Source organism: Lynx rufus, unplaced genomic scaffold, assembly GCF_022079265.1.
Source record: "Lynx rufus isolate CCGP_SWC_20201006 ecotype Redwood Valley unplaced genomic scaffold, mLynRuf1.p SCAF_5, whole genome shotgun sequence".
Classification (NCBI taxonomy): domain Eukaryota; kingdom Metazoa; phylum Chordata; class Mammalia; order Carnivora; family Felidae; genus Lynx; species Lynx rufus.
This window is the reverse complement of record NW_025814867.1, coordinates 90,098,020-90,111,108: the sequence shown is the minus strand read 5'-3', so window position 1 is coordinate 90,111,108 and position 13,089 is coordinate 90,098,020. Positions and strand designations below refer to the sequence as shown.

Here is a 13,089-nt window from a genome sequence, read left to right as displayed (position 1 = left end):
ACCGCCAGTGTCCTCCAGGCCCGAGACCGTGCTTTACCCTGCAGTTCCCACGAAATGCTTGCCAACCCAGACCATGGGGTCTGTTCCCACAGCACTGTTCCTGTGTCCTCGCCCCCAATCAGGTCTCAGCTCCTGCAAGTCCATCACCAGGACTACCCTCTTCAAGGATCCAGTGACTCACTGCAGCATCCCACTGCCTGTCCTTAATCATCCCTGTTGGTGGCATTTCAGTTTTCAGTTCATTCTAACCACACGTACCAGAACTCATCCTTTTCTTCCTCATCACTCCTGTTTCTTTCAGGGGCACAACCATTTTCATTCTTAGTACCTTGCTCCTAACCCACAGTGTCTTCTCTGTCCAGGTGATCCTCCCCTGGGCGTCTGAGCTCAGGCAGGGAGGCCACCGTGACCCAGCTCCAGGAAGCAAGGCTGCCATCTCCCTCCTGGCACTTCTGCTCTCATCTGTCCACCTTCCCGGTCCTAGGCACGCCAACCCCGATCACCCTGCCCCTCAGCCTTTGCCATGCTGGCTCCCCACCTCAAATGTCCTCCCTCCTCTTCAAGCAAGAACCTTACCCAACACACCTGGCTTAACTGACACTGTCTAGACATTTTCTGCTGTGTTTCCAAGCCCCTGGGCGCTCCCCCTCCTCTCTCACATGGGGCCACATTAAACCTCCCTGTTGTGTGTGAAGTAGGACTGCAAACATAGCAGAAGCTCCCAAATAGAAACACCATCAGTCCTTAAGACCCTTCCCTCCACGACCCTCCTCTCCAGTCCTGTCAAGGCCCTGCAGCTTTTTACCCGACCTGCTCTTCCCAGGCTGGACTGGCCAGAAGGCAAGCTCACCGATCTTCATCTGGAAGTTGTTGAAGGAGTGCTCATTGATGTACTTCATTTGGTCCATGAGCTTCATGGCAAAGTCAGCCAGGGCTTTGATGTGGGTCTTGCCCACCTTGTCATATGTAGAGTCATTGAGGCCTGAGGCAGCCATGTAGGTGCTGCCAATGGTCTTGATCTTTTCCAGCTGCCTGAACCGATCCTCGCTGATGATCTAGATGGAAGGAGGCCAAACCTGGGTTACCACCAAGGCTGGGGCACTGAAGTCTATGGGGGAAGGGCAACAGCATGGCCCCTCATGTCCTCCCTGTTCACACAGGAGGCCCAGCTCCACACCAGCTCAGTGTGAGGCCAACAGAGCAGGCCTCCTCCCATACTTACCCATGTGTGGTCACCGTGAGTCACTGTCTGCCCTGCACCAAGAGCCCCAGGCCAGCCCACTAGTCACCTCAGCGTCTCTTGCCCCCAACAGGGGCTGGTGGCCATCTCCTCCCTTCCCTGGCTCATATCCCCATCCCTCCCAGGGACACCACCTCATCTTTGTCCAACGAGACACCCACCTTCTATCTCCATTGTCTGTCAAAAGCCTGCCCAGACCCAACTTCAGTCAATTCCAGCTACGCTCTGCCCCAGGAGCCTCATGGGCTGTTTCCAGCACAGACCGTTCCCAGTTCCATCCTCCTCTTCCTCCTCCCAAGGCTCTGTATTCCCGCTGGGGTTGACCTTCTCACCCTCACCACTCAGGGGGCTCCCAGGGTCGAAATGCCCTATTGGGCACAGAACCCCCAGTACCTGGCACACACTAGGTGCTTGGCGAGGGTGTAGTAAATAAGACACGTTTGTGTTTCCACCTCTGCTATTCCGGGCTTTGCGTCTTTGTCCTGCCTTCTCCCTTAGCCTAGGAGTCCCTCCTTCCTTGGACTCCCTCAAAGGCTGGGCCCCAGCCTGGTGGGAAAGGAACGGTGGCTGATGGAGAGTGGCTGGCAAGGTAGCTGGGCAGGGCCTCAGTGGGACAACAGACCTGCAGAGACTTCAAATTCCAAATGCCTGGGCTGGGACCCCCATTCTTCCACCTACTAGCACTGACCTTAGGCAAGCAGTGTCTCTAGGCCTGTTTTCTCCTTTGTAACACAATAGAGGAAGAAATGTAGGCAAGGTGCCTGTCTCCCCCGCCCCTCTCCTGTTTGCCCACCCGTCGCACCTCGTCAAAGTCGGCGATGATCTCATTGAGCAGTCGCAGGCACTCAACACCCTCATTGTTGGCCTCCAGCTCCACGTAGAACTCAGAGAAGTTGGCGATGGAGGCGAACATGACGGCCACGCACTCACACGACTGGTAGTAGAGCTCATCATTGCGTCGCTCGCGTGCCAGGAAGTGGGCGGCCACATCCTTGGGCAGGATGTTGTGCAGCAGCCGCCGGTTGTAGGCCTGCAGCTCCTCCATCTCCTCCTTTTCCTCTGTGGCCTAGGACACGGCGCCCGGTCAGGAGAGGCATGCGGCCTGCCCGCGTGCACCCGAGACCTCCACTGTGCCCAGCCTCTGTCCCCCTGCTGTCCCCACCTCTGGCTTTCCATGAGGAAGCACCAGAAAAGTGAGACACTTGTACACATCCAACTGGGCTCTGCCTGCCTGCCCCTCGGAATGTGTTGGCCCCGAAGGAGGGAACCCCGGACTGGAAACGGGTCCTGGAAGACAGGTTGAGAGCATCCTGTCCGACCAAAGCTAGACCAAGGCAGGGGGTTACAGGGATGGCCAAAACCACAGCTCCAGTGGCCCTCCAGCTACCAAGTGCTCCACAACTGTCCATTTTCTTCTTCATATCAGGAAGTACAATCAGAAAAGCAGTTTGATAAGGATCACTTAATAGACCAACCCCACTGGGATGATGGCTTAAAGCCCCACCAATCTCCCTGGTTCCCACCAGAGCAGACTCACCCCAGGGCCAGAAGGTACAGATGCCCCAGAGTGCCAACAGGGGTGGGATGGGCACATCACCATTGACTTTGGTTCCCCCCAGTTTGGGTCCTGGGTCTGGGAAATTGGGGTTTGTGGTCACTTACCCTCTAGCTTAAGAGCCCTCAAATCAAGAGGCCAACAGTGGCCCACAGCCTGAAGAGCAGAGATAGTTATGCACCAAAGTGTGCAAGGAGCCATCTGACCAGAGTTCATGTGACACAGGAGGTACACAGTGCGGTCTACTAGCTTCCTCCCTCTTGATGGCAAACAAAATGGCCCCTTTAACTGGGAGTGATCATGTTGGTAAAACAGGCAGGTAAAGGGTCATTAGCAGGGCCATTGAAAAGATCTAGCCAGCCTGCTGGGGGCTTTCCTAACTAAACGTGGAGGCCTTTCTATTTGGCTGCAGCTACAACCTCCAAAAGCACCAGGACCACTTCCCTGGCTCTCCCCCAACCTCAGGGCATCCGTTCAGTGGGGAATCTCAGCCAACCTCCTGCAAAACACAGCAGGGGCCACTGGATGCTCCCATCTTTAAGAATGAAGTAACTGGAATAACAGGTCTGAGGCTGCCCACAAGGAAGACTTTCTCACCGTGGGCGCCCTCTCCTGGACCTTCTGAGTCGGTCCAGCAGGTAACAAGCAGCGGCTGGGTCCATCACTAGCACCTGGAGCATTACCCTGTGTGTGGCCCAGTGGCATCCCCTCCTCCGGGTTTTGACACCATCAGGGCACAGGGCACAAAGCCTGGAGGCTGGAGCACTTCCCTGGGCACTAGCACCCCACTGCCTCTGCCCCAACCTGGACCACCTCTCCCCAGGGCCAGTGCACAGCCACCCGTCCAGGCTTCCAGTTGATGGTCTTTGATGCCCCCTCAATCCTTTCTCCCCTGGAAGAGTCTTCAAGCCAGTTCTGGTCACATCAGGCCCTGCTCAGGAGCCTGTGGGACCAGCTCCTGCACTGCAGCCTCTGTGACATGGGGACTACATCCCACAGTCCTCACCTCCTGTCCGCTCCCCTCTCTCCTGACTCCTCGCTGCCCACACTACAGACTAGAGGCCATGCCTCCCCTCTGTCCCTGCCTCTGGATGCACACAGCAATGCCTGGCCAATATTTGTGACTTAAGAGCATATGTCTTGGGACCGTCAAAGTCCCAGCACTGTCAAGGGTGGGATGGTTTGGAATAAGCTCCAGGGTTTTGGCTCTTGGCTCCAGAAAGCAGGGAGCAGACCTGCTGGGACATGGGGCACAGATTAGTGGGACTGAGCAGGACACCTTTTCAGTGCAGGACGAAGTCTCAGCCCAGGTGATGAACTCGTTCACTCACAAAATGCTGCGAGGACTGGGTGTGTCCCCCATCCCAGTTCCAGTCCCAGGGCCACCCACCTGCAGTTTCCAGAGGAAGTCCAGGCGGGCGGTGGACTCTACTTGCTGGGCGTGCAGGTACAGGGCCAGCACGAAGACTGAGATGATGATGGGTGTCACCACCTTCAGCGCCACCTTGGTCGCATGCTCAGGGCTGCAGGCAGGAGGCAGATGCCTGGCACCTCATGGCAGGCTCAGAGGCCCCCTCAGGCCTTTGTCTTCCTCCTACTACTCCCCCTTCTCCTTAACCTCCCACTCAAATTTTGCCTGAGGTAATGCCTCCTCCAGGAAGCCCCCTCAGCTGGCAGCCCTGTCTCAGCCCCTGCTCACACCAGCAGCTCAGCAGCCATTACTCCTCTCCTGATGCCCGCCTCTCCCCCATCACTGGGGAGCTTCCCTCTGGTCACATCAGGGGATAAATGAGGCCCTTGTAAAAGGCAGCATGTACATCCCAGGTGTCTCCCAGTGGACAAGATAGCGGTCGTGGGCATAGTAACAAGGGAGCCAGGCAGGCCATACTGGCCGTCTCTGGGCTTTGGGCAAGTCTCTTAACCTCTCTGAACCGTAGTTTCCTAATCTGTAAAATGGGATAACAATACCCACATTTTAAGAATTAAAGATACCAGGGGCACCTGGGTGGCTCAGCGAATTAAGTGTTCAACTCTTGATTTCAACTCAGGTCATGATCTCACAGTTGTGGGATCGAGCCCCTGCATCACGCTCCAGGCTGAGCATGGAGCCTGCCTGGGATTTTCTCTCTGTCCCTCCCCTGCTTGCGCTCTCTCTCCAAAATAAATAAATAAACATTAAAAAAGAAAAATACTGTACACAAAATTCCTTGTACAGCACCTGACAAACAGTAGGAACTCCACACCTGGTAGCTAATAATGACTAATTGCATTCCTGTTAACATTAATACATACTCTTCATAAAAGCTGCTCTCCCAAACCCTGCTTGCTCCCTGTCCCAGCAGAGAGCCTGAGCCTCGAACACTGCACAGACTCCCTGACCAGCAGTAGCCCTAGTTCAGGGCCTACCCCACAAAGCCCACAGGCCTTGCTGGCCCCTCTCTTCTGGCAGGGAGCCAGGGGGCACCAGCTCCTATTCTCCCGGGCCTGGGGTCTGACACATGCTCCTGGGGAAGAGTGGGAAGCCAGATGCCTTAAGGTGAGGTCTCTGGAAATGACCTGTGCGTCCTAGGTCATCTTGGGCTGGTGGGAATCGCACAAGAAAAGAAGGGCATCTACCCAATGAGGCATCCTTGGTCCCTGGGGAGTAAAGGGCTTCCCTTGCCCCCTCCAGCCTTCTCCTTCACTGCCCACCTTACCTCAGAGGCCCCCTCCCCAATGGGCACCACTGCCTTCTCTGCTGGGCCCTGGGCTGCTGGCCTCTGGCAGCTCTAGGCCAAGGGCAGGGAGAGGCTGTGTCAGAGGACTTGGAGAGTATCCACTCACCACTGGGAGGTCCCGTTGTTGCTGAAGTCTCTGTGAACAGGAAGCGGGGAGGGCGGTTCGGGGCTGCTCTTCGACTTGGCAGTCTCCACTCCCGCTCTGCCCCCCTCCCCCGTTCTGTCTCCCACCTTGCTCTGCCCCTCCCACCGCCGTGCTCCCCCACCACTCCCAGCCCTGCTGCCCCGTGCCTGATACCACTGCCCCCACTACGGTTGCTCCCTCATCCCCCGCCCCCAACACCCCTCTGGATCCAAGGAGACTTTCAGGATGGGAGGCTTACAGAAAGCTCAGCCCCAACTAGCATCTGGTCTCCGTGACCACAAATCACCCAAGCCCATACCTGGGACCCTGGGGCCCCCCAGCACCTCCGCCTGGACAGAAGCCAGCCCAGCCACCACCCCAGCCCTTTGCTGCATCCAGAGGAGAAGAAACACTACACCTATGCTGTGTCCAGTGTAGTTACCACAGCCACGTGTGGCTAGAGCCTTCAAGTGTGGCTAGTACAAGCTAAAATGTCCTGCAAGTGTAACATAGATACTAGGTTTTGAAGAATTAGTGTGGGAAAAAATGTAATAGGTTTCGTGAATCATTTTGTATTGACTACATATTAAAATAATATCTTGAATATATTGGTTAAACAAAAATATGAAATTTGTCTGCTTTGCCTTTTTAATATAGCTACTAGGAAAATTTTAAATTACATTGCATTATTTATCTATTGGACAGTGCTGCCCTGGAGCCAAGCCAGGGACTCCCAAACCAGAAATGACCTCTGTTCTCTGCTGCTGCTTCAGCAAAGGAGAGGGGAGGAGGGGGGAGGGGATGGGGGAAGGAACATGGTAGACCCTCAAGAAATATTTTTGGAAGAATGGGTAGATGGATGAATGGATCCCATCCTATAAATTGGAGAAAACACAGTTTGCTGCATTTTCTCAGGGGACACAGACCTGTCACATTTTTTGCACTTCCCAATGTATATGTGTGTGTGGGGGGGGGGATAGAGTGATGGGAAGAAAAGAGCATTGATATCAGGCATTTTACCTACATTTTACTACTATAGGTATGATTCCCAATTTACTGGGAGCTAGGTAGCCTGAGGCACAACTCCCATGCCTGCTACCTAGATGTGGGACCTAACGACTCACCATCATAACTAGGAGCCTTTGAGCAGTGCACAGACTACCCAACCATCCTGGCAGCCCTGCCGACCTTGCTAAGTTGCTCTGAGGCTGAAAAGGGATAATGTATGTCCAGTGTCTAGCTCGAGGCAGGACATAGAGCCCATGAACAACAAAGGCTGTTCTTTTGCTCTCACAGACCTTGCCGTCCAGCTCTGTTGAATCTTTACCCCTCTGGGCCTGAGGTGCCACAGACAGATGGAATTAAGTGAAAATAGCTCATCAGAGACTGTCCTGAACAAATGAGGAACAATTCACTGAGGCCTGAGGGCAGGACTGAATAACAAACTGGAGGGGACAGCAGGACCTACTCACCCTGAGGCCACTCCCCCACCCACTGGGAAAGAGAGGAGGAAGACTAGACACTGGTGCTTTGCCCAGGTGGTAGGCTGGGGGGCAACACAACACTCCCCTTGCAAGCCCCCTGCAGCCCAGGTTCCCAGCCGCCTGCTCTTCCAACCTCCCTGCACTGCCCCAGACCCAGTGTGGGGAGCCACCTACATGGCGTTGGCGGTGACCAGCAGGTCAGCGTTGTCAAAGAGCGTGACGCGGGGCACCTCAACAATGAGCACGTATGTGAGCTCAATGGCCAGCATGAGCACCAGCTTCCCAATGCAGCTGATCTGCAGGAACACGGAGCAGGCCAGCAGGCTGAGCAGCACGCTGTAGGTGAAGTACTGCGGAGAGAGGGCAGCGGGCTTCAGCGCCCCGGCCCCACCCTTCCGGGCCCCACGCCCCGCCCCCCTGAGCCAACCACGTTTCGGCCAATGCGAACTTGTGACGAAACCAGAAGGGCCCTGGTTAGGAACCAGAAGATGGGGCTCTAGGCTGAGTCTGGCCAATGCTGGCAGCAGCGCCCAGTGGTTAGAGCAGAGCTCCAGGCTCAGGCAGGCTTGAGTCGTAACTCTGATTCATTGTGGACTGTTGGTGTGACTTGCGCCATTTATTCAACTTTTCTAAGCCTCATTTTCCCCATCTGCAAAAGCTCCAATGTCACGGGCTCACCACTGCCATTCCATGAGAGGAAGCGCCTGGTGCCCTCAGTAACTGCAGAGAGCACAGGCCCCAGCCCCTGACCTGCAACGTGAAATCCCATGGTTTGCAAACCGAAACTATTTTCATGACTAATGTGGTGGCAACATCTGAACTGGCCTTATTTGATGACAAAGCCTGCCCCACGTGATGTGATGCTAATTATCATCTTTAGCCTGCTTCTGGGGACGATTCATACATTTTGCTGCAGAAATATTACTGTATTTCATTATCAGGTGCTGCCCAGGCTACACTGGGGGTGTGAGATACTCTTTCAAACTCTGAAAAATTCCAAAGTTCTGAACCTGTCTGGCCCAGAAGGCTGCAGACCAGGGATTGTGTCCCTACACGATTTACCCTGGGGAAGTCCCTTCTGGTCTTGGAGCCTCGGTTTCTTTCTCAGACAACAGAGGAGCTGAACCAGAGACCTCGGAGGTTCCTTTCTGCTCTGTCGTCCCCTGATGCTAATCCTAGACATGCCACCGTCGTTATTTTGTTCTTTCTTTTGAATTTAGCATCGTGACTTCTGAGTCAGGCACTCAGACTCAATTTGCACTTCCTCTGCTTTGGGCTGGAGGCCAAAGGGCAGTGGGGGACGCTCCCAGGTTGGACCTTGAGCCTCTTCAGGCCTTCAGGAACCCAGAGAGGGGATACAGAGGGCCCCCTGGGAGGGGCCAGCCTCAAGCCACTACCTGGAACAGGGGCAGAGGAAGGAGTAGGGGGGTGGTATCCACCCAGATAAAAACAGCCCCAAGGATAATAATCCTGTCCTTGGGGGTGGGGGGGTGCGGGGAGGGAGCCCCCAGGGCCAGCCTGGATGCCCATTCAGACCCTGAGCCAGACAGCCAGGAGGCCAAGGCTTACAGGTGGTGTCCCCAAGGGCCTTGGGATCTGTGAGGAGTTGCTGAATCAGAAGACATGTGAACCTGAGAGCTCTGTAGTCATCAAGGCCTGGGGTCAGTGGGACTGGAACTGGTCAGACTGGTGAGGGCTGAAGGCTGGGACCAACCATCTCCCTCAAGTGAGGAGCCGGAATAAGCCCTGCAGCCACCATCCCCACTCTCTTCGCCCACTCCTCAGCATCTGCCATGAAGCAGCAGCCACCAAGGGGCAACTGTAAGATCAAACAAGCCCCTGCTTCTCAGCAAACAGCCCTCAAGCAGCAGCTCCTGTGAGTTCCGCCAGCTGCACGAGGGAGCAGAGGCAGAAGGGAGACTTGGCTGCCCCCCCCCCGCCACCGCCCCGGCAGGTTGGGAGGGCTCAGCCGGACCCAGCGGCAGGTGGAAGAGAGGCGCTTGTCTAGATGAATGCTGGCGGGAGTCCTGCCCTTCATGGAGGTTCCCTTGTCCCATCTGTACAGGGGAGACGGATCGGGTTTCTTCCCAGGGCTGGGGGAGGGAGGCCAGCTCTGTGACTGCCCCGGCGGCCCTCACTGCAGTTCTGGACCTTTCTGTGAGTCACGGGGCCCTTTTGGAACTGGATGAAAGCTTGGACTTTCCCCAGAAAAGGGTAACAACTACCATCACCTCACAGGTTCCGTGAGAGCCCTGAAGGCATCTGGGGTATGGGACTACCCAGTGCATGCAGTAGATGCCCTGGGCTGGAAGCCTGGCCTCAGGCTCGGAGAGCTTCCTGAGGAAAAGGTAAATGAAGCACTGCACATACCATCAGCACTTAATGCATGCTGCTCTCTAAGGGTTCTCGGTGTTTAAACCCAATAACCTATGGGTATGATTTCTTTGGGGGTGATGAAAATGTTCTACCTAGATTACGATGATGGCTGCACACATCTGTGAATATCCTAAAAGCCAATGAATTGTATGTACACTTTGAATGGATGACCTTGATGGCAGTACTGGGTTGGGACTGGGTTCCTTTGCTTCCCTCCCTGCTCTCTGGCCCATAGCAGAGAAGCTCAGGCAGGTTCTCCTGAGGCAGGCCTGCTCCAAAGTGGAGGGTCCACAAACAGCTCTGCCCTCAGGTTAAGGCTAAGAATTCTGGAGCCAGAGGACCTGGGTGAAAGCTCTGGCTTTACCACTTCCTAGCTGTGTGACCTTGGGCAAGCGACTTACCCTCTCTGTGCCTCACTTTCATCTGTGTAAAAAAGATGTTAACAGTGTCTATGTCAAAGGGCTGCTGTGAGGACGAAATGAGTAAATCTATGTCAAATACTCAGCACAGTGCCTGGCCCACGGCAAGCATGCTGTTTTACTGTTGCATGGAGAAGGCTGGCCTCGTTCACTGATGTACGGCACACGGACTGAGAGACTGGGACAAGGTCTCTGGGATGGCTGTGAGCTTGAGAGCCCTTGACTCCCCCAGAGCAGCCAAAGGCAGAGAGGGAGCGGGGCAGAGGGGTCTGTCTGCACCCAGAGCCCCCTGCCCATTACCTCGGGGAAGTTGCAGTTGGGCCGGGGGCTGCTGCAGAAGCCCCGCTCGTCACCCAGGCTGTAGTTGACTGCCGACTCCACCACATGGCACGCGTTGACCTGGCTGGTGCTGATGTTGTGCTCGTCCGCCAGGCAGCCGAACAGGTCCTTGGAGTTACACATGAACTAGGGGCAGCGGGGGAGAGGGTCAGCTGTGGGGGCCAGGCGAGGGCAGCCCATCTCCACAGGGCAGCGGGTGTCTGTCCACCCTGGTCTCAGGTGCAGCCTGACACTGACAGGGGGGACAGGAGAGGAGCCTGGAAGAAGTCAAGGAGCCGGCAAGGTTGGCCCGGCTGCCCAGGCTAGGGCTCATAAACGTCCCCTCGGGACTTCCTGAGTCTTTCTGGTCCCTCCAGCCTTGAGAGCAAGGAACTAAAAGCCTGTGTGAGAGGCTTTAGGAGTCAAATCTGAATCCAGACCTGAGAGGAAGACCGAATAAGAAATTCTGGGGGAGAGGGAGCTCCAGGGAGGCGTGGGGGGTAGAGCCACCTACCATGTTGACAAAAGCCGACAGGAACACCAGGGTGATGGTGAACACTCCGACCAGGGTGCTGTTCGTCTTGGACCGCACGATCTTCCTGGAAAGGGTCTGCAGCGGGGCCGGGAAGAGCTGAACCAAGGGAAGAGGAGGGAGAGAGAGACAGAACAGAGTTCAGTGAGGACTCTCCAGACCGCCATAGAGGAGCTGGGGGAGCCCTCCCTCCCCTCCACCTTTGTCTCATGCCAGCATAACCCCAGGTCCTTTCTGAATGCCCTCCTAGTGTGCAAGTGTGCGATGGCTCACACCACTGACCCACTGCTCCCGGCCGACGACAGCACAGAATCTGCGGCTGGCCAGGAGTGAGTCTACCTGGGAAGCTTACAGGGGAGAGAGGCGTGGTGGAAGGAAAGGTGCTATCCGGGCCCCAGCAGAACAGAGGAAAAGGCACATGAATCCGCCATGTGAGTTCTGGGCCGGTCAGGGTTACAATCAGGCAGTTAAGGAAGCCTGGAAGGACCCAGAACTTTCCCAAGGAGGGTCAGAAGGCTTCTTGGCAGTAAGAAGCTGTGGGTCTGAGGACCTGGAGAAAACTTAGGGTCTGAAGGGAGGAAATGGGCTTGTGAGAAGGGGACAGAGTAGCATGTGAGCAGGAGGGTGGGGCCCTAGACAAGTGAATTAAGTGAACCTTTTGTTCAGGACTCCCATTGATCTCCTGTTTCCCCTCACCTACCCTCCCTACATTTCCTTCAATTAGACAAACAGCATGTCCAACCAAAGACCCACCTCAGTTTTGGTAGCTAAATGACTCAGTCCACTATATCTACACAGTTGGCTTTGTCCACCATGGCGGGTGCCAGGGGTAAAGGCGGAGTGGGGAGTTAATTGGTTAATGGGTATAGAGGTTCAGTTTGGGAAGATGAAAAAGTTCTGGAGACGGACAGTGATGATGGTTGCACCAGAGAGTGAATTCATTTAATGCTGCTGAACTGTACATTTAAAAAGGTTACAATGGAGAATTTTGTATTATGTACCATTTAAGAAAGAAAGCAAAAAGACAACCCAGAGAATAGGAGAAAATTGTTGCAAACCATATCTCTAATAAGGGTGTTGCAACCAGAATACAGTAGTCTCCTCTTATGCGTGGGGATATATTCCAAGACCCCCCCCAGAGGCCTAAAATTGTAGACAGTACAGAAATGCATATATACTATGCTTTGTCCTATATACATACACTTAGCATAAAGTTTAATTTATAAATTAGGCATGGTTAGACATTAATAACAATAACTAATACAAACGTAGAACAATTACAAAAATATACTACAATAAAAGTTATGTGAATGTGGTCTCTCCTCTCTCTGAAAATATCTTATTGGATTCGCCCTTCTGCTGATGATGTGAGATGATAAAATGCCTACGTGATGTGAGGAAGCGAGGTGAATGATGTAGGCACCGTGAGGTAGTGTTAGGCTACTACTGACCTTCTGACGATACGTCAGAAGGAGGGTCATCTGTTTCCAGACCACAGGAACTGAAACCATAATAAATGAAATCATGGATAAGGGGGGGACTACAGTATACAAGGAGCTCTTACAACTCAACAATAAGACAACCCAATTTAAAAATGGGACAATGATTTGAATAGGTATCTCTCCAAAGAATCTATACAAATGGCCAATGAGCACATGACATGAAAAGATGTTTGTTGTGAGTCATCAGGGAAATGCATATCAAAAACATGAGATACCAGCTCACACCCACCAGGATGGCTATAATCCAAAAGTCAGGTGATAATAAGTGTTGGTAAGGACATAGGGATATCAGAATCCTCATCCATTGCTGGTGGGAATGTAAAATAGTGCAGGTGCTTTGGAAAACAGGTTGGCAGTTTCTCAAAATGATCAACAGTTACCATATGACCCAACAACTGTACTTGTAGGTATATACCCAAGAGAACTGAAAACGTAAGTCCATGTAAAACCTCGTATACAAATGTTCATAGCAGTACTATTCATTATAGCTTGAAAGTGGAAACTACTCAAATTGATAAACTAAATGTGATATTTCCACAGAATGGAATGTCATTTGGCCATGAAAAGGAACAAAATGTTTTTACATGATATGACACGGGTGAACCTTGAGAGTATATGCTAAGTGAAAGAAGACAATCTCAAAAGGCCACACGTTGTAGGAGTTCAGGCAAATTCATATGGACAGAAAGGAGAGTTTGAGGCTGCCAGGGGCTGTGGCGAGCAGGGAATGAACAGCGACTGCTAAAAGGTATGGGGTTTCTTTTCAGGATGATGACAATGTTCTGGAATTATAGTGGTTAACAGTTGCCCAACTTTATGAAT

The 13,089-nt window shown here is 53.6% G+C and overlaps 1 protein-coding gene across 1 annotated transcript in view; it reads right to left on the bottom strand.

Moving 5' to 3' along the window:
* ADCY5 (adenylate cyclase 5) overlaps positions 1-13,089 on the bottom strand; it is a 143,276-nt gene that overhangs the window by 2,173 nt on the left and 128,014 nt on the right. The window contains exons 13-19 of the mRNA XM_047099619.1: positions 10,748-10,864; positions 10,216-10,380; positions 7,295-7,470; positions 5,619-5,648; positions 4,186-4,318; positions 2,043-2,306; positions 851-1,055 (exon numbers count right to left, since the gene is read on the bottom strand). Coding sequence (XP_046955575.1) covers positions 851-1,055; positions 2,043-2,306; positions 4,186-4,318; positions 5,619-5,648; positions 7,295-7,470; positions 10,216-10,380; positions 10,748-10,864 — 1,090 coding nt within the window. The remainder of the gene's footprint in view (positions 1-850; positions 1,056-2,042; positions 2,307-4,185; positions 4,319-5,618; positions 5,649-7,294; positions 7,471-10,215; positions 10,381-10,747; positions 10,865-13,089) is intronic.